The 27,870-nt window shown below is 35.1% G+C and overlaps 1 protein-coding gene across 1 annotated transcript in view; it reads left to right on the top strand.

The window, feature by feature from the left end:
• Positions 1–27,870, top strand: part of LOC150081621 (serine/threonine-protein phosphatase 2B catalytic subunit 2-like) — a 148,012-nt gene that overhangs the window by 51,628 nt on the left and 68,514 nt on the right. Inside the window, exons 4-6 of the mRNA XM_090380569.1 lie at positions 9,599–9,710; positions 14,111–14,256; positions 20,311–20,450. Of these exons, the coding sequence (XP_090236695.1) occupies positions 9,599–9,710; positions 14,111–14,256; positions 20,311–20,450 (398 nt within the window). The remainder of the gene's footprint in view (positions 1–9,598; positions 9,711–14,110; positions 14,257–20,310; positions 20,451–27,870) is intronic.

The raw sequence follows: 27,870 nt of genomic DNA, 5'->3' as shown, positions 1-27,870 counted from the left end.
ACACACACACACACACACACACACACACACCTGGGTGGTCACCCACCATGTATTTGTGCATGGAGGTTATACCCAGGATTATTAACAGTCCCACCATTGTGAATGTGGAAGCAGAGGATTTGGCTGTCACAGACCATCTGGACTTTGCCAAAATTTGGTCCACTTGACTTGAGTGTCACCCTAATATCAGTTCAATCAGCGTTTTAGACTCCCATGTAGCAAGTACAGCTTGTCTGGCATATCTGAGAGAATGTCTGTGACAACCTTAATGACCAAAGTTGAAAAGGTGTTCTCTTGTATAATTGAGATAAGTACACATCTGTGCCAGTTGAGCATTCAGTCTACTTAAAAGAAACTTATGACAATCTAAAGTTGCTTCTGGAGAAAATTAAATATTAAGATCACGAATGGCAACTATGTGGAGACTATGTTGTTGGGACAACAGGGTGGGTACACTAAAATGCCATGCTTTTTTTGTGAATGGGATAGCAGAGCTAAAGTGCTGCATTGGACAAAGAAGCAATGGCTTCGGAGGCACAATCTTACAATGGGGTCAAAAAATATTGTGCACGAAAGTTTGGTGAAGCCAGATAAAATACTTTTACCTCCACTGCATATCAAATTAGGCATAATGAAGCAATTTGTTAAAGCATTGAATAAGGATGGCAAGTGCTTTAAGTACCTTTGCAGTAAATTTCCCGGTTTATCTGATGCAAAATTTAAGGAGGGTATCTTCATTTGTCCCCAAATTAGAAAATTGGTTTTAGACGGTCAGTTTGAAACTACTATGACTGATGTTGAAAGGGAAGCCTGGATTGCTTTTAAAAGTGTAATGGAAAATTTTTTAGGAAATCATAAATCACAGGATTATGAGAAAATTGTTCAAAATATACTTGAAAAGTTTGCAATATGAGCATCAAAATTCACTTTTTGCATGCCCATCTTGATTTTTTCCCCCCTAAATCTTGCACAGATGAGCGAAGAACAAGGAGATAGATTCCATCAGGACATAAAGGAAATGGAGCAGAGGTACCAGGGAAGATGGAATACAACCATAATAGCCGACTACTGCTGGTGTTTAAAAAGAGAGAAACCTGGCACTGTACATAAAAGAAAAATGATTAAACGTTCTTTTCAAACGAAGAGACTAAGTTCTGATTAATGAAAGTTTCAGAATTTCGATTAATACTTGTTAGTATTTACGTATTTTTTGATATATGAAAATGTAATACTATTAATTTGTCATTACTAAATACAATAAAGTTATATACTTTTGTTAAAAACAATACTTTTTTATTTCTTAAATTGTGTTGTATCTGGATGTGATAGAAAAAAATCTAAGTCATATTTGAAGTCGCAGAAACGTATTTCGGCAGTAGGACCTATTGAAATTCAAACCCCAGTGAACAAACTCGAATTTGTAAACTAGTGTTATCAGTACTACACTATCTAATAGATTTCTAAATGCAGTGATATATATTACGCTATCTAGTTTTACTTTAGAGCTACCTAAATAGGTAGCTCTAAAACGTGAAACAACTGTTTTACGTATATCAAGTAGCCTACAAAAACTGTCTAACTTAAAAATAATAATAACGAGCATAACTAGAACTATACTGCTACTTATAAAATGATGCACTCCTAATTTGGGTCCAAGAAAAGAATATTTAAGTGTATAGCACTCTGGTTGAAAGAGATTGCTTTATTGGGAGACTATTGTTAGGGAAATGGGTAACATATATATTTTTTTTTTAATATGGATGGATGGACCATAACCAGATAGTTTGCTGGGAGCAGCAGTTAATGATGTTACCAACAGATTTTAAGAGGGATAAAGAGAGCATTATTATTCACATGGGAACTAACGATATTAAACAAACATGACCTGACCATTTGTTGGATAAATATAGGACTGTGCTGAAAATATGCTGCGAGTTAGGTCACAATGTGAATGTGTATGTGTCTGCAATTTTACACAGAGACAATAGGAGGGATTATAGAATGAAAGCCTCATGCATTAACTGAAGACTTGAGGGAATCTGCAAGGTTCTAGGATTAAATTTTTATCAGCGTGGTGCGCATTTGTGGTGTGGGCTACGCTGATAAAAATGAGCCACACACCAGTGTTATTCAGTTACTTTAATGGTTCGGGGGAACTGGTGGGGGAAGTGTAATATAAGGTTGTGTTTATCTGATGATATAGGTCAAGATAATTCTTGTTTGTTTCCATAACTGCCAATGTTTGCAAGATGTTCTGAAGGTAGCAATGTTTAAAATGAACGGGAAGATGAAGCTAGGAAAACAACTTAAATAACTTTGAGGGGTGGGTGTTAGAGTAGTAAACTTTACAAGAATACTTAGTCTTAACTGTGTCTACAGTAACATCAAGTGCATTGTGAGTAAAATGGCTGAATTTGAACCTCTGGATAGGACAACTAATGCTGACATAATAGATCTAACAGAAATTGGTGCCACTAGGAAATTGGGGATGACAAGTTCCACTATGGTATATATAATGTATCTAGGAAAGAAAGAGAAGATAGAAGGGGTGGTGGGGTCATGCATCTTATCAAAAGCCACCCAAGTGCAAAAAGACCTTTTTGATGAGTCAAAAGTTGTCTGCCAGTATAGAATCTGTTTTGTGTGAGTTTGTTGGAAGAAAAGGTATAATGAAAGTGGGAGTAATCAACAGACCAGATTGCGAAGATTATGACAAGAGTCTACATGCAAATGAAATGGGCATGCAAGTGTGAATGTCTTATTATGGGTGACTTCAAGCTGCCCCTAATTGATTGGAATAAGTGGGAAACTCGCAAGGGAACAATTTTTAAATAAATTAGATGATTATTATTTGCACCAGCATGGTAGAGAAAATACTATGGGTGAGAATATTCTTGACCTCATTATTACTCATGAATCAGATGACATCACAGGGCTTAAAGTACAGGAATCATTTGGCAGGTAGTGATCATGCAGTCTTTCATTGGAAGATGAGGAAAGGTGTTGCAGTATTTAAAGGTAAAGGCACAGGTTTTAATTTCAGCAGAGGACTATGGCAGTTTAAGGGACTACAAGGCATCTATTAATTGGGAGGATTGCAGAGGGAGGGCAAATACATTTGAATTATGGAATACCTTTAAAGCAAAAACACGGAATTGGCTGGTTTGATAGAGCAGAAAAAGATAGCATGTGAAAGAGCGATGAAAAGTATTGAAGTCTACAACTACAAGTTGATCTGTAACAGTATCACAAATAAGGTTAGGGAGGTGGCTGAGTATAAAAAAGCACTGGCTAAGAGAGCAAAGAATGGGGCAAGTAATTTTTCCTCTATGTGAATTAAAAAGTAAAAAAGATGAAGTGGATAGGACCCTTGTGTGTTACTGGGTATGGGGAAAGTCTTAGATAACTTCAGATGATGTTGCTAATGAATTGAATAGGTACTTTGCCTCTCTTCCATATGAAAGCCCCTTCATGTTGAAGAGAGGCAGTGTAAGTGTGTTTGAGTCATATGCAGTTAGTGATTTCAAAATTACTGATGATTGTTTGTTTATTAGGAAAACTTTCAGACATAAAGGAAAGTAAGGCTCCTGGAATTTGTTTATTTATTTAACCTCACACACATTATGGTTTTGCCTTCTGACAATGTAAGAGAAAACTGTCATATCATACATTTGTACAATATGGAACATAAATGTGTTACAACTGTACAATGATTGAAAGGGGAGAAAAAATTTACAATAATAACATATTTACAAATAACTATGAAAGATATATAAACTCGTGAAATGTTTGATTTAAAAAAAAAAAAAAAACCTACGTAATTTTACAATTATAAAGCCCAGATGATTATAAGTATTTTAAATAATTACAAATCAGTTGATTTAACATAAAAGAAATGTTTTCATTGTGGTGTTATAGAATTGAATGGAGATGGATTGAATAAATGAACTAAATGAAATAAAAGGATCGAAATTGTTAATATCTATAATATTTATAAATAGGAAATTGGGCTATTTTCTCTAATCTGTTCGATACTTGAGGGAAAATTAATGATTGTTTCTGTAATTGAAAACAGGAGATATTGCAATAGTGAGTTGTTCATACATTTTCTGTTAATTTTTTTATATATTAGTTTTAGTCCTCATTGCATTCTTCTTTTTGGGAGGTTGGTTAATTGATATTTTGCTAAAAGATGCTTGTAATCGGCACTGATAATTAACTAGTTGATCCTTTTGTATTTTATTATTTTAATTTGGATTTTTTCTAATTTGTTGTTTTGGGACCTGAGAGGACATGCGAATTCTAATAGGGGAACCACCAGAGTGGTGTTTTTGGTTAAATGAGTATTGCCGAGAGAGGCAGAATAATGCTTTATGAAACCTAATCTCTTGTTCAGAAATGTGAGATGAGACGGAACAGTTGTTTGAGAATATGACACCTAGATCATATATTTCATTGGCAATTAATAACTCTTGATGTTCTACACTGTAACCAAACTGGATGACTCTTATGAGGATCTTTGTAAGAAACCACCTTGCATTTATTTGTAGATTTATAAGTTTGGTCCAATGATAAAAGGATTCAAGAAAAGTCTGAAGTTTAATATAGTCAGCAAGTGAGTTACAGGATTTATAAAGTTTAATGTCATCATATGTCAGATAAAGAGATAATGTCATCTCTTTATCTGTAGCGGTAACTTGACCGTAATGCCACAGTTCTCCAATTTGTATAGTGGTCTTTCATGTGGAACAGTGTAAAAAAGCTTTACTGAAATGTAAATATATGATGTCAAAATTATTATATGCTTCTACTCCCTTTGAAATCTTGCTGTGATTTCTGTATAATTCCATTCCTGGTAAGATGATCCTGTAATACTTCTTTAGCCACTGACTCATTATTTTCCCTGGCACAGAAGTCAACTTTATAGGTCTATATAATTGCTAATGTTGCCCTTTGATCACCTCCTTGTGAATAGGAGCCACATTTGTAGTTAGGCACATCCTTTGAATCCAAGGATGTCCTCATAATTATGCTGAGGGTTTGGTTATTTCTTTTATTATAAATGGATATATCGGATTAGCCATGGGTGCCTTATTTGCTTTTAGCTTTTTCTCTTCACTTTCTTCTCATTTATAATCATTTAGCTCCCAGTTATAACTTGGTATGCATCAGGTATTCCCATCCCTAAAAACATTCGTATGTGAATGTAGATGCTGAAATCTGAAAAGGATCATCAATAGTTATGCCATTTATGAACTAGATGTCTAGTGGGCCAGTTTTGTTCATCCTTTTCTTTCTAATGTTAACACGAGCAAAGAAACCTTTTTGTTCCTTTCCTTTGTGTTCTAAACCTAGGACTTCTCATAGTCTGCCTTAACTTGCCTAACTTCCTTAGTGACTTGATTGCAGACTAGTTTGTACTTGCTGTAGGATTCCATGACCCCTGCTAGTTTCTAATCATCCAATGCATTTTTCTTCTCTACCACTACTACACTAGTCTCATCAGTTCATCTAACATCATATTGATTCAGGTCTCAGCCCTGAAGATATATCTCATAATTGGTGTAAAAAGCTTACAAACTTCTGTGATTACTTCCTTGAATGCCTCTCATTTAGAATTTGCAGTTGGTAACATCATCAGTTGGTCCCACTGAAAGCAGTTTAGGAATGTTTAAGACCATTGTAATTGTCTTTATGAAAGCAAAATCCCTTCACTTTACCCTTGTCAGAAGTTATATTTTAAGTATATCCCACATCAATATATTATGGTTAGTGCCACCTGTTTGTTCCTTTATTTGGATATTCTTAATGATGAGTTATTGCTGTTAATCAGATGAAGTTTATTACTTCCTCTTGTTACCTCTCTAAAATCATCCAGTAAATCCAGAAATTTATGCTATTGTATAAGTAACCAATCTGCAAGTTCCTGTCACTATTTGGAATGTTAAAGTTCCCCATTATAAAACATTCCAATTTACTGTCCAGCTTTAAACTGCCTGTGTAGTTGTTAATTATTCTTGCAGAGTTATTTGGTATATAGCAGATGCCCATTTTTCATTTTGGTTTTCCCAATGCTTATACCAAACTGACCCAACATTGTGCTTGTCATCAATGTCATCTGGGTGCCACTGCCTTAGATTCTATGTGCTTCTCAACAAAGAGCATCACCCCACCTCAGTTTTTTTTTTTTTTTTTTTTTTGCCTTTCCTTCCTTACATACTGTATGCACCATACTCAAATTCCATATCAGTTATGTCCGAGTGGCATCACGTTTCTGGTATCCCTACTACATCCACATTTGTTCACTTAGCCAGCAGTCAAATTCATCAGGTATGTTTGCTATACTTCTAACATTAGTGTGCAAGCATATATTTTTGCACTCATTCTACTATAAGCGTATACCACAGTGTATACTTTGTTTCTACAACTTCCACAACATTTTCAACATGTGTCCTGATGAAAGCATTCCCCCAAAAGGGGAATGCTTTCATCAGGACGTGTTGAAAATGTTGTACCCCAGGATACTGCAGTGATGGGAGATTACTGCCAGTTTCATAAGAGGGAAAGCTAAATGGACTATAAGAAATCTCTAACTGGCAAACATTTCTAAGAAAATAGAATGTATGTTTACATTATATGGTTGATTAAAGTATTTTTAAATGAATGACTTATTTTTAAGGTAGTGCATATATTACTGTATGAAATTGAGCATGCATTAAGTTATTAAAATTTCAGTATCTTTCAAATGATGCGATTCAGACATAATTTTGGTATTTTTGAAATTAGCCAGTGTTGTTATTTTTTATATTTTTCCAAAAAAAAAAAAAAAAACAGTAATATCAAATTGATTGTTTGGAAAAAAGCCCACATGTGTGCTAATGTAACTTTTAAATATAGCATTATAGTGGCACGTGATGCAGGGAAGCAAGCATATACAGCATTAGCCAAAATAAATAAAAAAACCAACCATACCTTATTTTCAACCACCTTATTTGTCCATTTCTTCGAATAATTTGTCTGTAATTCTTTCTTAAATATTCATTCAAACTACAAACCTCCATGACACCAAATGGAAGTTTGTTCAATCACTTAGTGGTTGAAAGCAACAGATTTCTGCAACAGATGTCTAATCTACAACTATCCTTTTTAAATAATATTTTTTAAAAAAAATCTGCTAGTTGTGCTTCTCTCTTTATGAAGGCTGATATGGATGCAGCCTTCTACTCCAAAAAGGTTGCTAACCACTGGTCAGTAATTTCCATCACTAACTTCATTGTTAAATTATTATTATTAGCCATATGGTGCAAGGAAGCCCGAGGCTTATGCTGCACCAGCCAAAAAAAAAATTCGAGAGAGAGAGAGAGAGAGAGAGAGAGAGAGAGAGAATCAGAAGTAGAAAGGAATCATCAAGAAAGAGAAGAATGATGATATCCAGCTCAGGACCCTGGGTGTGCAAGCCCATACTCACCAGATGTTGAACTCCTGGGGTTAAATATAGGTTTGAATTGAAAATATAGGCATCCCTTTATGTTTCCACAACTGTTTAATTTTTTCCAAAGGAGAGAATGCTACAAGATATTTTAAACTGAGACCAGTGCTAGTTTACTACTACTAATAAAAGTCTACCTGAGATCAAGGTTGCTTATTCTTTGGAAAGAAATAAGGAGGCTTGGGTTACATAGTTTATCAGGAATGGTATGTTGGGGGTTTTTTTTTTTTTTTTTTGCCCAGCTGTTAATGATTCAGAAATCTGGTGTTAATAATGAAGATTACATTGAAAGTAACTTTGTCTATAAAGTGCTGCTGTCTGCAAGAATATTTTTGTGGATCTCTGAGGTATTTGTGAAGGTGTAGAAAAATTGCCTGAAGACGAGGTTGTTTGTTTACTTTCCACAAAATGTAAGTGCACTGTTTCAAACTGTGGATTAGGCTTGTTATTGCAAATATCGTGCACACTTAGCATAGGCGGTTTTCGCAGTAAAATGGAAGGATTTCAACTCAAAACAATATTGGAAGTAATTCAACATGCCTAAATATCATTGAAGTGATATTTAGAATGGAATGAACATTTCCAAAGATTTGGAAATGAATGGCATCTGGAAAAAATGAATGATGGGGGTCTCAAAAAAATGAGTGGAATCAATGGGGTCTCGAAAAAATGATTGGAGTCTGGAAAAATACTGTGGCCAGAACGTTGTCGTGACTTTAGAGGATTTGAAAAAATTACTGAGCAAACCAGGCTGAGGCCGTGGAAATAAACAAACAGCCAACCTTGGGTAATTGGTAAAAGATGATGTTGAAGAATTGATTACCTCACATGATCAGACATTGATAAGCGAAGAGCTGAATCAGTTGGATAAATTGAAAACCAAAAGGAGCATAGAAATGAAGTAGAAACTCTATTTGTTAAGGTCTTTTAAAGCATAGGACTTTGAAGAGTTTTTTTTTTTTAAGCATTTAGAGGCAATAAAAGAGATTATTCAGACAAATGATGTAGTTCCTGAATGAAGTACTATAATGAGAAGTTGGAGAATTCTGTAAAATGGAATCTCTATGCTCAAAAAAAAAAAAACAAGGATTTCACTGAAGTGTTGTCAGACAATTTTCATTCCCAAGAAATAGAGAAGTCACAATATGGAAAACTCTTCAAATGAGTCTTCAAGATGAGTTCTGAATAATTTTTAAAAGCCTACTCACATAAGCAAAAATTTCAATTTGAAAGCCTTGTATTTTAATTGTTTCATCGATTATTTTTAATGTTCTTCTTAGTGATTTAAATACTGTATTTTAATGTGTTTGTTATGTTATAGTTAATACTGTATTTATGGTAACAAATAACTGCCTAAAATAGCATAATATCAAAACAGAGTCCGATTTTCGATATTCGTAGTTAACTTACCTGTTTATAGCATAGTGTTCATGGGAAAATAATGCTTGATATACATCTTTTCACTTAACATCCAACTGCAGAAACCAGTATTTCTGTTTAAATTAATGTTGAAGTAGAAATAGCTAAATGAATTTTTTTATATTCAGGTTTTTTATTTTATGCCAGACATGATTTAAATTAGTAATTTAATTGTTCTGGCCTTAAATGCACTAGTGTAAATGAAATTGCTCTGCGAATTTAAGCTAGCACGTATTTGGCAACTAAAACTCTCAGTATCAATGAAACCATATGGCAATATCAGCTAAACCCAGAGGTATTGCTACAAATTAGGCCCCACCCCCACATACTCTTTAACACCTATTTCGAATATTGTTGGTCTTACCTTCATGGTGACAGACTTGGTAGCATAGCAGTTTGCCAATGGCTGACCCCCTGATGTGTCTACAGTCTCTCAAAGTTTGAGATTGTGAGAACATTAAGCAGATGTTGTGTCCAAGAAAATTTAATTTCAGTGATTCATTCTTGTTGCTTTTTAAGTAAGCACAAATTGCTCAGCAGGTAATAAAGAAATATTTAGGGGAGTTTTTTTAATTTTTTTCTTATTTTTTTTAATATTGATTGTTTTTAAAATTTCACTCTTTTTCTGTGCTCCTGTTTCCATTGTGCTTGTTATAAACATAAGCATACTTATTTTTTTATACTATTTAGTGTGTCCTGTACCTCTGGGCATTAAAGATGTGTTATCCAACAACACTCTTTTTGTTACGAGGAAACCACGAATGTAGGCACTTAACAGAATACTTTACCTTCAAAACAGAATGTGAGTATAAATTCAAAATTTATAGACTTGTTTAAATTTTCACCCACATTAAATTTTGTAAGGCGATAATCTTATTATTTTATATACCTTATATAAGTTTATATGAGATAATAACATAATTCTAGGAAGTGTATCTTTTAAGAAATAAGTGATTTTAGTAATTTCTTAAAAATGAGCCACATGGAACGAAATTGTGAATATTTGCATTGCTAATTCAGCTTGAAGAAATACATAACATTACTTTTCATTAGATTACAGCTCATTTGGGGATCCCAGGAAATGAACAGGCAGATAAAGCTTCAAAACACCAGCAAAAACTAACTTCTCAAATAAAACTTCCATCTATTGATTACAGGTCGATTTATACAAATAGCATAAAGTCCAGGATGCAAATATAGCAAACTCATACATATAACAAATTTCCTTTTTTCTATTCAGCTGAATGCTCACGGAACTTGATCATTCAGCTGAATACAAAAGAGGAAGTTGTTGTGAAGGCATGCATAGGACATACTTGTCTAACTCATTTCTGTTTGCTCAGTGGACAGTGGGGTGGGGAAGCTCCACCTCATTGTCCATGTTTTCACATGTTACAATAAAACATTCTTATAAGAGTCTACGTATCTACAAGCTGGTAGATGTACATCATTTGTATCCTTTCATGTTTATAGGGCTCCCTAGTATTGCTTGTATAATGGGACAATGCAAATTGTTTCTGAAACGAATTGGTCTCTATACTCGTTTTTATCTGCCATTTGTAAATTTATCTGGCTTGAGCTCAGAGAAACTAGTATACCTTAAGAAATCTCAAAAGGCACACAACGGCCATACAGCCCTTCTGCCATGAAATATCCAGATAACAACAATAATGAAACCAAATTCTAGAGGCATAGATGACGGCACAACATTGTTCTTATTGATGCTATTTGTGTACATAGTAGGGAGAGCTTTGATTATATAAGCCATTCCATATTGCCTGTTTAAAACTACTGCAAATTGGTTTCCTCTGTAAATAGTTCCTCAACATGGAAGAATGATTGTTATAAGAAACTGAAAATGTTGAGGAACTATTTCAAGTTCTCGAAAAGTAAACCCTAAAACATGATGATGAATTCCTTTAACTACTTTTGACTGAAGAAGAAGATGAACAGATTCTTGGATTTTAAAAGGTGAGCAACAATGTATACTTGTATTTAAAATTTATTACACTTATATTTTTAAACATGTTATTAATTCATGTTTTACTAATACAAAGAATATATCTTTAATTCGAGCTTAGGATTTTATATCTGATATTTTTTTCAATTTTCTTTAGTGCATCAAAGATGGACTTATACACCAGTATGTACAGCAAATAAAAAAATATGAAATGTTGATTGTTCCTTTTTGGCATAACTCCCATATAGTTTAATTTTTTAAATTCTTTTCGAGACTGTTTAAGATATCCCAATTTATTAACCAAGTGTCTGATGGAATATGGTGATGTTTTAGTTCATCCTTGAACTTAGGAAATCAGGAGCAGGGGCTCACAAGAGCCAAGATCTGAACTAGATTGTGAGAAACTGTTTTGTTGCTTAAATCATGGAGTTCAGCTGAGGCTGTGTGCAATCTTGGATTGTTATAATGCAGTAGTCATCTGGAGATTTTAAAATTGAATGTTTTCTGGCTTACTAATCCAGTCTATTTCAAACATCACTCTAATATTGTTTTTCCACAGTATACACTCTAATATTGTTTTTCCACAGTACCACGTTTTTCCACAGTATAAGTGTAAATAATGCTTTTCATATTGAGGGTGATGATTATTTGCTTGCTGGCAGACTTCGCAGAGTGTGCCCTCTTCGGAGCTATAGATGTGCCATGCTTCCATTGTGCACTTTGTTTTTCAGGATTATAGTTGTGGATCCAACCTTTGCAGATGATACAAAGGTTGGCAGGGTTGTTAATGACAGTAATGGCAGTATGCTACTGCAACAGGATCTAGATAATTTGGGCAGTGGGCTAAGAAGTGACAACTGAAGTTTAACCTTGACAAATGCAAAGTACTGCATATGGGTAGAAGTAACCCCAGAGAAACGTACCAACTGTGTGATACTACACTTAAGGTGGTAGAAAATGAAAAAGACCTGGGAGTAATTGTGCAGGCAGATATGAAGTTTTCTGAGCAATGCAGACAGGCTGCCAGGCCAGGTCATGGGGTTTTGTCAATGATATATAGGAATTTTGCTAGCAGGGAAAAGGAGGTGATTATCCCTCTGTATAAGGCAATGGTCAGGCCACGCCTTGAGTACTGTGTACAGGTCTGGAGGCCTCATTTTAGGAAGGATGTAGATTTACTTGAGCGTGTACAGAGAAGGGCAACAAGATTGGTGAGGGGAATGAAGGGATCCTCTTATCAAGAGTGGCTTAAGTTCTGCAAATTGCAGTGGCTGGAGACTAGGCACCTGCGCGGTGATCTGATTGAGGTGTATAAGGCCTTGAATGGGTTCAGCACGCTGAATTCTGATGGGATCCTTCCACTTGTTCAGATTACGAACCTAAGGGGGCATAAATTCAAATTATGAAAGGAAAGATGTAGAATAGATGTGCGGAAATTTGCCTTTAGCCAGCGGGTGGTTAATTGCTGGAACAAACTTCCATCTGTCGTTGTGGAAGTTGATAGGTTGAATAAATTTAAGGAGGAACTGGACAGGCATTTGGAGGGAATGGTGTGAATATTTATTTATTTTTTTTTTTTTTTTGGCTGATGCTGCATAAGCTCATACATTTGTTTTCTTGCATCACATGCCACTACTACTACTACCAGGACTCACTTCAAGTGATTATTCTGCTTTAAAAAAAATTTTTTTTTCTTATGTTGGTTGGTGGCTGGTTTTTCAAAGTGAAGACAGATGTCATCTCCATTCTGCCTCTGTTCAGGAGTAAAGATTTGAAGGACCCATTGAACAAATATAATTTTTTATGCCATCTATATACAGGTGCAGCAGACTCCCCATAAGCAGAACCCCCCCCCCCAAATTACAGTATCTACTTTTAGTGCACACTGGTTGTTATGCTGAAATATTACTCTTGCTGCTTAATGCATTAGTTTCTGATTATTTATTTGAAAATATATGTAATATAGCATAGAAATAGTCAGTTTGTCATTACAGAAAGTTAAAAATCAAATGTTGGCTTTAGCTGCTGTGTGGACCCAGAACAGTCTCCCATGATCTTGATGCTCCATTGTCTGTTGTTGAATGTGGGAGTATGTTGGGGGGGGGGGTAGTTAGTTTTCGCTCAATATGCTGCAAGCCACTGCAGTGTGAAGTTATTGCAAGCGTTTTGTTTCTAATCACTCAATGTTCAAGTTTTTGTTTGTGGCTATTTCAAACTGAAATACTGTCATTTTGCTTTTTAATTTTAATACTGCTGCCCCTTTGTGTTAATAATGGCATCTAAGGCAAAAGAAACTGCAATGAGTTGTCAAATAAAAGACAACAATTATTAATAGACGGAAAAGGGCGAAACTGGTTTATCTCTTGCTAAGATTTTTAATGTTGGTAAAGGAACCATATCTGACATAAAGAACAGAAAAAAAATGAAATTTGAGTTTGCTTCAAAGTTAGACAATGAAGATGGCTCAAAAAATAAGAATTCCCAGGTTTTCTGAGGTAAGTTCAAAATAAATATAATATACATTGTTTCTTCAAAACGTTTTGGTTATTATTTGCAAACCATTTCCTAAATCAATTATTTTTTATTATTTCATATTTCAAAATAAAGTAGTAATAACCTTGTGTTCAATAATTTAATTGTAGGTCTAATTACACTTTCTTATAAACTGGGTATTCTTGTGTATGTTTGATTATCCGAACTATTTGATTAATTGAACCAACCCTGGTCCCAATTAGTTCGGATAATCAATGTAATTGCTAGATTTCTATTGGTCCTATTTTAATGAAATTTGGGGAGGCCCACCAAATTATTTTGAAAGAGTTAATTGTAAAATTTCATGAAAATTCATTGAGTCAAGTTATTACATGTGGAGACATACAGACAAGAAATAATAATTACTGAATTTCTCTTGGTCCAATTTTTTAAATTAAATTTTGAGATAGCTTAACAAATCTTTCTGAAAAAACCAAATATAAAATTTTATCAAAAATCTGTCCACTGGAGTTATTACATTTTTGTGGACAGACAGTAGGTGAGGAGAATAGGCACTAGCATAAATGCATAATGTGCCTAAAAGCTGATTAATATGAAGGTACATACATGCTTAAATGCTGTTTTAAAGAGAGGTGGGTCTTAACCAGTCTACATCAGTCTTGCAGACGGAGTATGGTGGTTAAGGGAGTTTTACTGATACTAATACAGTTCACATTTGTAATAATTTTTTCCCCTTTCTCTCTTTCAAGGTAAGATAAAGTATTCGGAGCGTGTTTATGATGCCTGTATGGAGGCCTTTGACTGTCTTCCATTGTCTGCCCTAATGAATCAGCAGTTTCTTTGTGTTCATGGAGGCCTTTCACCAGAGATCCATACACTGGATGACATTAAAAAAGTAATTAATAAAGTTCATTATTATAAATTAAAATTTACAAATACACAGATAGTTATTTACTCGAATAGTAAGCAATAGAAATGTGTAATTCAGCAAGCTGTGATTTGTTCTGGTCTGTATCTAAACATGTTGAATGTGACTACTCTGGGGTATTCCTAAAATTGCTCCTTTTGTTACATTTGTCCATTTGTATTTTCATGTAAAAGTTTGGACTAATTAGTACAAATAGGAAAGAGAACTGAGGATGATCTGAAATAATATGATGTATGAAGCATTTACTGAAATTATTAACCTTTTTACAAATGTGTTTTCATGTGTGGGCTCTCTGTAGTATACGAGGTTTGGTAGTAAAGTTCTCAGTGCTATTGCAGTCAAGTTCAACAAGTTTGAAAATAAATGGCAGTGGTATGTTGTAGTTCAAACTTCCTTCAACAGATGGTGATACAGAGATTGTCCAGTAGGCTGACAAGTTGCAAGTAACCAGTTTCGTTAGTAGTGTTAACATTTTGTGTAACAATTTTGCAATGGAGCGGTGAATGAATATCAAATTTTGCTCATAACTGGGAAAGTCTGCAACACAAATATATGAAATATTAAAAACTGTTTACATTAATGAAATGTCATGTTGTGCTAGTGTGTATGGTATAAGCACTTCAAAGATGGATGTAAGGATGTTTGCGATGACCAAGAAATGGGTGTCCAAACCTCTTGAAATGAGGACAGAGTTACAAAAGTTTGGGAAATTGTGGTAAGAGATCTTCATTTGTCGTTCAGAATGATGGCTGGTTAGTTGAATAAGAAGATGAATCGTTGAATTCTGCACGAAGATTTAGGGGTAAGGAAAGCCTGTGCAAAATTTCTGCTGCACCACCTCATGGATGAGCAGAAGCTGTGAACAATGTCATCATGCAAAGATTTCATATGGACTTGTGAAGACAATCCTAATATTGTTGACTGTATTCTCACTGGAGATGTTGGGTGTCTTGTTACAATCCATAGACGAAACATCAGAGCATGCAGTGGACTTCAAAATTATCACCAAGGCCCAAAAATGTTTTGTTTCAGAAGTGTTTTTCATGTTTTTTTTTTTTTTGACAAACAGGGTGTGTGTGTATGTGAGAGAGAGAGAGAGTGAGTGAGTGTGTGTCAATGCTGCATTTTGCATACAGGTGCCTCAAAGATTATTAAAGCACATTTCTCAGGTGAGGCCACGATTTGAAGAGAAGCCGCTGGTCCTTGTTGCATGACAATATCCCCACCCATTCTGCAATTGTTGTGGAGACATTTCTGGTGAAGCATGACACTGTACAGATCAATCATCCACTCTATTCTCCCAATTTGGCACCAACAGATTTATTCCTCTTTCCTAAGGTAAAAACTGTCCTCGAAAGAAAGATTTCAGGATGTTGGGGACATAAAGAAAAATGTAACAACCAAATTGAACACATCTCTTTTGATGCCTTTGACTTTTTTCAGAAACTTTTAGTCTTTGTATCCTCCACAAGTTATCAGTTTTCTGACCTAATGCTGACTTAATAGCGTCAGCGAATATTCTTGCACTCCTTGTATTTAAATGTATCCCATCCCTGTAAAAACAGTCTTTCCTGTTAACAAGAACAGACCAAGCTGAGAAAAATTGTACCTCACAAATTAATTGACAAAGCTCTCAATAGGGTACTCCCTCCTATCATATCTGGATAGGACTGCAGATACTTTCAAAGTTAATCCTAACTTGCGACTTTTTTTCAACGTTACCCTGTACTAGTTAAATTCTCAGATCTCCTACTATTGATATTATTAGTGCCCACGTGTACTACAATATCACCTTTGGTGCCCTTAAAAGATGATATCCGCTCTATAATATCATCTAATTTTCCCTCTGGCAGACGCATCCTGGTCCTATTCCACCTATCCTTTTTTGCTCAATATATTTTCCATATTCCTGACAATAAAGTTGCAAACTTGGTAGTGCAAACAAGTTTGTGATACCTCTTGTTAACAGGAGAGACTGCTTCTACAGGAATGGAATACACTTAAATAGAAAGGGTGAAAGAATATTTGCTGATGCTATCGAGGCAGTGTTAGGTGGGTCGGAAAACTGCTAGCTTGGGGGGATACAAGGACTAATAGATTAACAGTAGCCACTGGTAGAGGTGAAAGTTATTCTTGCACTGCTTCTATTGGAATGTTGTTGGGATATCAGAGACACGGTGTCACACAGATATATGAGGAATGCAGTACTGGAATTTGGGGAGTACAACGTCTACAGAAAGGATAGGAAGGGAGGAGGGGTTATGCTATTGTTGGGATATCAGAGACGTGGTGTCACACAGATATAAGGAATGCAGAACTAGAATTTGGGAAGTAAAACGTCTACAGACAGGATAGGAAGGGAGGAGAGGTTATGCTATTAGTTAAGAAACACATAAAATCCAAGGTAGTGCAGCCAGTCGACATTGCTGGACAGTGCAGTGTCGAGTCAGTTTGGTGTGACATAAGCACTGGGAGATCAAAATTGAGAGTAGGAGTGTGCTATAGGCCTAATGACTCTGATGAGTATAATAAGAAACTGTACAGGAAAATAGAGTGGGCCAGTAAATCAGAGAGTCTTATAATGGGGGATTTTAATTTCCCAGATATTGACTGGAATTTGTGGGTTGGTCACTCACACACTAGCAAGGCTTTTGTGGATTTATTGGATGATTGTTTTCTATATCAGCATGTTCGGGAGGCAACTTGATTTGATTATCAGTAGTGATTCTTCATGCATTACATCATGCATTAATACCAAGTGAGTTGCACATGCTCTAATGTCCACATGGCTGTGTGATTGAACATTATCCACTAGATTGGCATTAATTGTTGGTGCACGGAGCAGTGTGGGTTGCTGCCAGCACTTGTCCAGTTTCAAGACTGTTGATTCCAATTTAGGGTGTAGCCTCGTACCCTTGCAGCGATTCAAGGCTTTTGGACAGCATGATATGTTCAACAATTCTAGCCAATGGTGGGGACGGAAGTGTCAGGGTTGGTCGATAACTCAGTCACATCTGGGGTTAAGGTCATGTGTCGACTAGAAATGTTCCGTGATTGCTGAGTGGTTGGTATCACCTAGGCGAATTGATCCTGAAGGCATCTAGAGCTCTCCCCTATATAGCAACTGCCGCAATCATTGCAAGTTATGCAGTATACTACTCCACTACGTAAGAGAGGAGCGATGGAAGTCTTAACGTTTGAAACCAGAGAACGTAAGCTCCTACTAGGGAGCTGTACGCATTTTATGTTGTACTTGCGGAGTACTTTAGAAATCTGGTCTGATGTGCCTGGATAGTAAGGAATATAGGTAGTAGGTATATCGTCACTTGTGGACGACGTTCTCGGATGGGTCAAGCTCTTGTGCTTATACCAAGCGCTTGTCTAATACATAGGTTGGGTACCCACATTTGACTATGTCAGTTCTTACTCTGTAAATATCAGTGTGCCTGGCATAAGAAAGTGAAAAAAGAAAGAATGGAATAAGAAAGTGAAAAGACAACAGAAAACAGGAGTAAGCTCAGGAGTGCAGGTTTAGAGAACAAGTGGAGAAATACCATCAGGACCTGGAGTTTTCTTAGCATCAGATTCATCAAAATTCTTCTGACATCCTTTTGACAGAAGCGCACAAGAGGCATTGAATGGAGTGTACTGGAAATGGTTTGAGGTGATTTACCAAGATCATCAATACATGAGTTAGAAGGAAAATAGGATGCTAGCAGGTCAGCTTTATCTTTGGCTGATGTGGCAACAGAACCATCTGGTTTTGTCAGAGATGGGTCAAAATTGTGGCCAATAGCTTTGGCAAGAGACCAGAATGCTCACTTACCATTTGGACTAAAAGCGAGTTTTCTACTCTTAGCCTGTTCGAAATCTAGTTATTAATAGCTGCTTTACAAAGTATAAATATTACTTAATAATAATTTTTATTATTATGCAATGTCGCTTATAAAAACGTAGTACTGGAAACATTTTATAATAAAAATTCAGAAATATTATACAATTTCAGAGAATATAAACTTAGTGGTTCGCATTAAAAATATTATGTTGAAAGGGGTTTTGAGCCAAAAAAGGTTTGGAACTGCTGCTCTAGGTCATTACTTGCACTTGAAAGAAATAAAATAATAATTAGTTTTAATATATAAAATAATAATAAAAAAAAATCTTGAACATTCTTGATGTTTGATATAATGACGGTTGGATGCAGCACATCAGTATCTTAGGCCTAATTTTATACAATACTATATCTGTGTAAGTTTGTCTATATATATTTATCAGCATGTTGTGAGGCCTGAAAAGACTGAATAACTCATTAAAAATCCTATTCCTTCTGCCGAGATCAGCTAACTACAGCTCCAAAGAGGCCTTGAAGAATTTCTCCAATCTTCGATGGAATTTGAACCAAGACTGCTCTAGATGAGTGATGTAATGAGCGTGAATGGATTTTATGTTAAAGCCTAAAAGTTCTTTGTTTGGTCACATGGAAAGTGCATTTTTGTGTGAATGGGAGAGCAGTGAGAATTGTCAGCATTGGGAGAAGCTTTTCTTGCTGAAATGCTGTCTATCACTTGACTTGATTAGAATTGTCATTTATTAGTATTTGTCATATAGTGTAAGGAAGCTACAAGCTTTTGCAGCAAGCCAAAACGCATGTGTGCGTACACACACACACACACACACACACACACACACACACACACACACACACACACACACACACACACACACAGTAGATGAGAACACAAATTATGCATTAGATAGAGAACAGATTATTATATGGGATTTACTAGATATTATATAATACAGTTGTTACTGAGGCCTTTGGTTAAAAGTTATATGTATGATATAAAATACATACGAGAAATACAAAGGTAGGCTGAAGTGTAATTCCTCTTAGTTCATAACCTCAGAGCTAAATGATGCAGCAAATTCTAACTAGATTTTCTTTTTAGTTAGTATGTATGCAGTTTTGTTTCTGTGAGTTCATAAGTTACTATATTAAATGGTATCATCTTTGAAGTCTTTTTAGGAAACATGTACTTTTTGAGCTTTTGATTGCTGAAAATGTTACACCTGAACCACGAACCCTGACCCCTGGATAAAGCTTGATTTGCCACTAATGCAAGAAGCAATTGACAGTCTAAAGATTTTGTCCTAAAACAACTCCATGTTTAAAAAAAAAATTCAGTCCAAGCATTGGCTAGTGTGTGTGTGTGTGTGTGTGTGTGTGTGTGTGTGTGTGTGTGTGTGTGTGTGTGTCCCAAAGTTTAAAAGAATGTCTGCAGACAACAACAAATATGACTTTATTGAAAAAGTTAAAGCAGCTGTGAAAAGATCATTGTCCTCCCAGCAGAAAGAATTTTATTTGGGTAGCATACAAAAATTTGTTAAATTTGGGGTGTATGTAGAAAAATGATGATGCATCAAACTAAAAACTTTATTGGCAACCACATTTTATTTTTATTAACTCAGTTCTTTCAAAAATTATGTAATAAGAGACATTATTTTTCAGCCTGCTCATAATTTTTTTTTTTAAATTTATGACGCATTTGATAAACGTTTTTTATATATTTAAACCAATGGTTCTGAACATGGCACTTGCTGAAATATTTCCATATGCCTATCACAGTGTTTTGTTCATTATGTATTGAGACATTCTGTTACCCAAGGTGAGATAAACTGAGCTTTTTATTTGGTAACACTGGGCATGTATGCAGATGTTTATAATCCCTCATCCAGTTCAGTTTCTGCTATTAAGTAATACTTTTTTTATGCATTTGTTTTAATCATTGTTCTAACGTGCTCCTTTATATATTGTAGGTTCAGTGGAGAAGGAATATATTGTTTGTTCAGTGGAGTTAAAATGTTCAAAACCACTGGTTTAAGCAAAGGAAGTTTGCATTGCTGCTTGATACTAATTTTGATATTGTTTGGTATTTAGTAATGGACAGTAGAATTTTTCTTGAGTGAATATCAAGTTTGCCACTGAATTCTTTGTCTCAATAATAATAATATATGTAATAGCTTGACAGATTTAAAGAACCTCCAGCATTTGGACCTATGTGTGATTTACTTTGGTCTGATCCACTGGAAGATTTTGGAAGTGAGAAAAATTCTGAACATTTTAGTCATAATAGTGTTCGAGGATGTTCATATTTCTTTAGGTATGTTTCTTTAAGGAATGAGTTTCTTAAAAATGACTGTGATATTCTGTTTTTATAATAATGGTGATTTTAAAATTTTATGCTATTTATGAAGAGGCAGTTTTTAATACTGTAGAATCATAAATTAATTCTATTTTTTATTTTTTTCCCCCATGAGTATATGAATAATATTTTTCTAATACAAATAATCTATAATACAAGGTACTGCAGAGTTGTTGTTTTTTTTTTTTTTTTTTGGTGCAGTTAGGATTTTTTTTTTTTTTTTTTTTTTTTTTTTAATCTTAAGAAAACGGTTATACAATACTTGAATCTTTCTATGTATTCCCCAGATATCACACAGTAGGTTCTAAATGTTATAATCAGCTGTATTCAAATTCCTAGTTATAGAATGAATGATATTATTATGCAGTACTGTAAGCCTTTTTAAAAATATAATTAATCTCTGCTTTACAGAAAGTTAATTCATTTATACAATTCCATGACTTTTTTTCTTTAAACAGAAAAAGCGTACAGCTTAAGTGTGAATCTGTTAATCTTGCTTTTAAGCTTAGACTTCTGTTCGGAGTGTGTGTGTGGGGGGGTGCATACATAAATTACACAAACTCAAAAGGTACTGTAAGTTTTGGGGTAAAGCATAGGTGATACTGAATGAGAAAAATCATGACTGCCTTCAGTTCCTTATTTTACTGAGATGATTTGAATGGGGTTGGGGATCCTATCACTTATGTTGCAAGATTGGTATGGATTTTTTTTTATGGTAACTCCAAATATGAAAGGTTGTTGTAACTTGCAGACTTCATTGTTTTCTGTGTGTTAAGAGGACAGATGATACTTCTTAAATGTTAGAATTAAGCTTCTGTAGATTGCAATTTTCAGGAAATACATACTGAATGTCAATATGAGCTGTTAATGGGTTGTGGATGGGCTGATGCACATATGCTGAATGATTTGGAAAATGGAGGTAGAGTTACAGTTACTAATTCGAAAGAACAGTATCCTTAGGAAATAACTGCAGAAAAAGCGTGTAGCAGAAATCAACATCTCTGTGATGAAGTGTGTAAGGGGAATCATTAATTATCCTGAGAACTCTCCTTAGGGTAGAATGTAGTGGTTTGAGAAATGTTTTTTGATTTTTTGATTTGGTAGTTGTTGGCGCATCGGCTTCTGTGGCCATATTGCACCTCCCAAGGTTTTTGCAGTACTTTGATCCAAGCCCGAGGCGGGAATCGAACCCGCGACCTTTGGGTTGCCGGGCAGGTACTTTACCCACTCGGCTAGCCCGGTTGGCTTTTGAGAAATGTAAGAGGTCCTGGGAGGGTACTGCCCCAGATGTGGGATCAGTATTTCATGATAAGACAGAGTTGAGATTTTATAGAGTCAACAGTACTTCAGATGTGGATGAGCATGATAGTGGGTTTTGTCAACAGGATGATCATTTTTGTTTCTGCTGGTAGAATTCCTGTATATCAGTGACAAAATCTTGTAAGTTGTTCTAGAAGCCAGTTTTTACATGTAAGAATACCTGTGTACTGTACAATTATCCCATAGTCTTTTTCTTTTTCCATTACCTTGAATATAATAACATCATCCAATTGGTATATTTTTCTGGGTTTAATGCTATCCGTAGTACATTTCATTTATCAGTGTTTTTGACATAATATTATTAGTAGAGGCATACAATGCAAGAAACCAAACTTATACAGCATCAGCAAAAAAAAAACCCTCCCCATTTCACTCAACCATCCATTCACTCCAAAATTTTGTCTAGTTCTGCCTTGAATTTATTTAAGCTCTAAACTTCCAAAACAGCAGAAGGAAGTTTTTCCTGTTGTATAAAGATTGAGAAAAATTATGTTATGATAAAGAAATGTCCTTTTGACTCTTGACACCTGCATTTCATCATTGTAATAGTTTTTCTCCATCGTTGGGCTGGCAGTGATCCAGTGCTGCAATAATTAAAGACAAACACCAGCCAAGGAATTAAAAATTTACTATAAAATAAAATATAATGAAAACGCTATCGGAAGACTAAAATATTACGATAAAATAAACTACGATAAAAACATTAAAAATATAGTTAAAATACCGAAGCAATAAAATCATCTAAAATAAACTGGATTAAAAGCGATAAAACCTGAAGTTTTCGGAGACTGCTGTCTCCTTCTTCAACAGTATTTTATTTTATAGTAAATATATTTCATTATATTATATTTTATTTTGTAGTAAATTTTTAATTCCTTGGCTGGTGTTTGTCTTTAATTATTGCAGTACGGAATTTCCCAGCCCCATAGGCCTGTTTGAAGATATGCGATCCACTGGTTAGTGTCTGCAGTCACAACTAAGGAGGTTATGGGTTTGAGCCCATATGCTGCCGTTAAAAATGCACAGCCCATTGTGAACTGACTGGTTGCCCTTAAAAATTAACATGGTATGTTTTCAGTCACAATGAATATGTAAATTCTTCTGCCCTCAGCTGTATTGAAAATAAATGGAAAATTTTTTATATATATAATAAGTTTTTCTTTTTTTTTTTTTTTGCAATAAAGTAGTAGATGTAATTCAAAATAGTAATTTTTAAATTTTTGTTCACAAATTGTTGCCTGTCAGATGTGCTAGTATATGCCACAAAACAGGAATGAGAGACAACAGTATTGCTTCCTTAATGTATGACTGTTTCCTTGCTCTTATGCTGCACTAAGCTAATTAACAATGTGTTTCAGTAATATACCAAAACATAAAGTAAAATTTCAAAAGTCATATATGCACAATTTTCTATATTATAAAATGTAGGAAAGGAACATGTACTTATGCTTATTTGCAAACAAATAAGCATAAGGACAACTCTGCTTTGTATAGAAAGAAATGCAAAAATAATGTAGCAGTTCATGGTGAAAATGATATTGTCATATGTGCTGAATGATTAGCATTAGTAGAGGCATATCATGCAAGAAAGCAAGCTTATGCAGCATCAGCCAAAAAAAAAAAAAAAAAAAAAACCCCACTTCCACTTCACCCCTCTGTTCGTTCGAAATACTGTCCAGCTGAGCCTTAAATTTATTTAGGCTATGAACTTCCACAACAAGGGATGGAAGTCTGTTCCACCAACCATTATATTTTTATAATGGTTGGTGGCTAAAGGCAAATTTCCGCACATCTATCCTACATCTGTCTTTCCTCAATTTGAATTTATGCCCTCTCAGGTGATTATTCTGAGCAAGAGGAAGAATCCCATCGGCATTGAGCATGCTCAAACCATTCAAGGCTTTATACACCTCTATCAGATCACCTCGCCGGTGCCTAGTCTCCAGACACTGTAATTTGCGAAACTTAAACCTTTCTTCATAAGAGCAACCCTTTGTTCCATTCACTAATCTTGTTGCCCTTCTCTGTACTCGTTTCAGCAGCTCTATAGCCTTCTTGAAATGAGGCCTCCAGACCCGTATACAGTACTCGAGGTGTGGCCTGACCAATTGCCTTATACAAGGGAATAATCACCTCCTTATCCCTGCTAGAAAAATTCCTGTATATCATTGACAAGACACCAGGAGCTACTCTTCAGCCCGTCTGCACTGCTCAGAGAACTTCATATCTTGCACATTGTTTGTCATAGAATACATGGGAGGAGGGATTACCCAGTAGTAGTTATGATAGAAAGATGAAAAAAAAAATTTTTTTTTTGTTGTTTGATACCTTAATCTCTACAGTACCCACATCTTTTGGTTTTGATATGATATACATATATATATATATATATTTTTTTTTTTTTTTTTTTTTTTTGTTGTAGTGCTGAAAGAAGTAAAGGGTCACAATGGATAAAGTGGAATGCAGATCAGTGATTCAGTTTCTCTTTCTGCAGAAGGGAAAACACCCAAAACAATCCATGAAAAAATGGTTGCTGTTTATGCAGAAGATTGTCCAGGTTACAGGTTGTTGTACATTGGTATAAATGGTTCAAATGCAGAAGAACCTCAGTGCATGATGAAGAAATCCCAGGATGCCCAGCAACTAAAAGAAGAGTGTTGCAAAAATTTGAGGCATTAATCACCATATTAGTATCAAAGAACTAGCTGCAGAGCTCCAAATTAGTGTAAGGTCTGTTTAGAACATCATCCATCAACATATGAGTAGTCTACTTGTTTAGTTCCTAGACTTCTAACCCCTTACCAGAAGAAGGAAAGGGCACCGTGTGCAGATGAAATGTCATTGTGCCAGGAAAAGCAAGAGGAGTTTTTTTTTTTTTTAAAGCTATTCATGGATGAAACTTAGATCCATTACTATGATCCCAAAACAAAGCAATGGAAGTATTCAGAATCATCCCCTCTCCAAAAAAGGGGATAGTCTTGCCTAGGTAACAATTCACATGACATGCGAGAAATGGTATGCTGCTCTCAAATTTTGTTTCCATCTCAAGAAAACATCAGCTGAAACATATGAAATGTTAAATGAGGCTTATGGTGAATCTATGCATCCATATAAACAATTTCTGTGAAGTTGTTTTATTTTTTGGCTGATTCTACATAAGCTCATATGCTTTCTTTCTTGCATCACATGCCTCCATTACTATTACTATATAGCATAGCTTGCAGGAAGTTTAGAATGTTTAAAGATGTACATGATTCAGTTGCAAAAATCGGCGGTCCTAGAGCTCCCATTACTACTGTCACCACAGAAACCACAAATACTGCTTCTGTTATCGTGAGAGAAGATTTTTGCAGTAAGGCAACTGGCTGAGATGTTGACAACATCAGCAGGAAGCATGCATGGTATTCTCCATGACCATTTGCACATGACATATGTTTGCACATGCTGGGTTCCAAGATTATTCACACCTAAGCAACAGCAAGTTTGTATGGACATTGCCAATAGCTGCAGTGGTGGTTGGTTAAGATGGTGAGATTCTGCACCAGGTGATAATGGCAGATGAGACGTCTTCATTTTTACCCAGAGAGTAAGCAACAAAGCTCTTTTTGGAAGTCTACGTCATCGCCAACACTGAAAAAAGCAAGGAAGTTATGGCCTCTACAAGGAAGGTTATGGTCATTGCTTTTTTTTTTTTTTTTACATTCAAGGAATGGTTTACAATCTTGTTGTACCATGTCATATGACTGTTACAGGACCATACTGCAGAACTGTACTACACACTTAGTGGGATTACATTTGTCACACACTACCACAACTGCATGTGGTAGTGTGTGACAAATGTGTTTTTTTCAGAGTTTAAGAAGGAACAGCAACAAAAACATTTCCTGTTGTCACAAGAAGTTGGAAAAACACCAGAGGCAATTCTCAAGTGCATGTCAAAAATTGGCTTCCATCATGTTTTTAAAAAATGGCAGAAACAATATAAGTGCATTTCATCAAATAGGGACATATTTTGAAAAGAACCATCAAAATATGGATGATTAATAAAGGTATGGTGAAAAAAAAAAAAAATTTTTTTTTTTTTATTGAATAGTTCTTGTATTATGAACAAAGAAAGAATTTACCCCACGTCATATTTGGCATTTTATGAATTCCTCATATCAATGCTGAGTGAGAGCTTCAGGTCTTCTCTTTTTGGTGAAGTTTTGGAAATACTGTTTACAGCCAACTCTAGAGAACAGGGTTATTGTTATAAACAAATCCTTGACTCAACATTTCCAAATAGGTCAAACTCTGAAACAGTATTTTGCATGAAACAATTATGATCATTTGATGTGTCTAATGGAACCAAACAGAAATCCTAGGTAAGCTAATGTTTGAAAACATACTGTGGTATGCTTTCAAATCCTGGACTGTATGTTTAATATAAAATATATGTTGTCAGTGAAATTTAGTTTCAATTCCAAATTCTGAATTTTAAAATATTTCCTGCCATTTTGCTTTTTTTTTTTCGAAAAATGTCTGTATTCCTCTTGCTTTTCCCTCTCTATCTGCCCACATGCAACAGCTTGACTCCCAGCTGACGAATTATCATGAAATTTTATTTTAGGTTCTTTTAGAAATATTTGTGGAGTAATTACAAATTTCACTAAAACCAGACCAATAGGAACTTGCCAGTTCTTTTAAATAAAATTGAGTTATCTCATAAATAAATGGAAGAGAATTTCCGATGTTCGGGCTTTACTTGATAAGCAAAAAAGTCAGATCATCACTTTCAGCATGATGTTCTGTTAGTCCTTGACAAGGTTTAAAAAACTGTTAAATGCTCAAAATTTCAAACACGTGCAAGCATATATATTTCTGTGTACTGTTCATATGAATAGTTTAAAAAAATTTTTAAATATATGTATATTAGATAATTTTAGTTTAGAAATGGAGGAATTACCTCTGTCTTGTAGAACACTTCATTGCTGATACTCTTTGTTGTTGAATAACTATACAAATAGATTACATGTATAAGCCTGTGGACCCGAAGTCTGACCCCAAAATACATAGAATCACCAACCCTAATCTTTGAGCGAGAGAAAACAATACGTCCTTATTTTAAAAACAATTTAAATGCTTTGAAACCAAATAAATAATGAATCCATTCTTCTAATACTTTAAAAACATTAAGAAACTGAAGTATTTTCCTGAAGCGGATGGGACTTTTCGACCAGAGTCATCATCACGGGAAAGTGAAACCGCAGGTATTGCTATGGAATTTTATAGCATTGAGATTAGTTGCAATCCTGGCGCATGCACGTGAAGGACCATGAATCTGATATGGGCTAAGGGTGACGTATATTGACTGAATTTTGATGTAATTTAATTTCAAGCATCTTCGAAATTAACAATTTGGTGTAATCATGTTAGATGCTGAGAATTTTTGCTTCATTGAATGGAAAGGTGTGGCCTTCACTGATTCGCATGGAATGCAAGTTACGAAGCCGAGAAGCAGGATGAAAGGACAGATGTTGAATGTTGTCTCATTCTCGTATTGAGTGTACTAGTGGATCCCTGGTATGAGGAGTTGCATCCTTGTAAGATACGTTGTAGACTAAATTATTTAATTGGAACATGGAAGAGGATTGGACTTCTTTGGGATCATGGCTTATGATCACAATGTCATCTGCAAATCGTAACTGGTTTAGGTACTCTCCATTCACATTGACTCCTTTCTGTGACCAGTCTGATCTTCTGAAAGCTTCCTCGAGGGCAGCAGTAAACAACTTCGGAGATATTGTGTCTCCTCATCGAACTCCTTTCTCAATTTTAAATTTGCTGCTGTCTTTGTCTAGTCTAATAAAGGAGGTAATATTTAATCTGTTAGTAATGGCCCTTGTGAACAATTTGTAGATTTGTAATAACAAGCTGACTGGTCTATAATTTCCAGTTTCTGATTTATGTCCTTTCTTATGCAGCAAAACTATGATTGCATTATTCCACTCCTCAGGTGTCACACCTTTTCTAACATATTTTGTGAAGAGTCTTGCCAGTTTTTGTGTCATGTCTCTTC

This window comes from Mastigoproctus giganteus, chromosome 8 (assembly GCF_048544385.1).
Source record: "Mastigoproctus giganteus isolate SK-2022 chromosome 8, ASM4854438v1, whole genome shotgun sequence".
Classification (NCBI taxonomy): Eukaryota; Metazoa; Arthropoda; class Arachnida; order Uropygi; family Thelyphonidae; genus Mastigoproctus; species Mastigoproctus giganteus.
The sequence above is the reverse complement of the archived record's forward strand: the minus strand, read 5'-3'. Positions and strand labels throughout refer to the sequence as shown.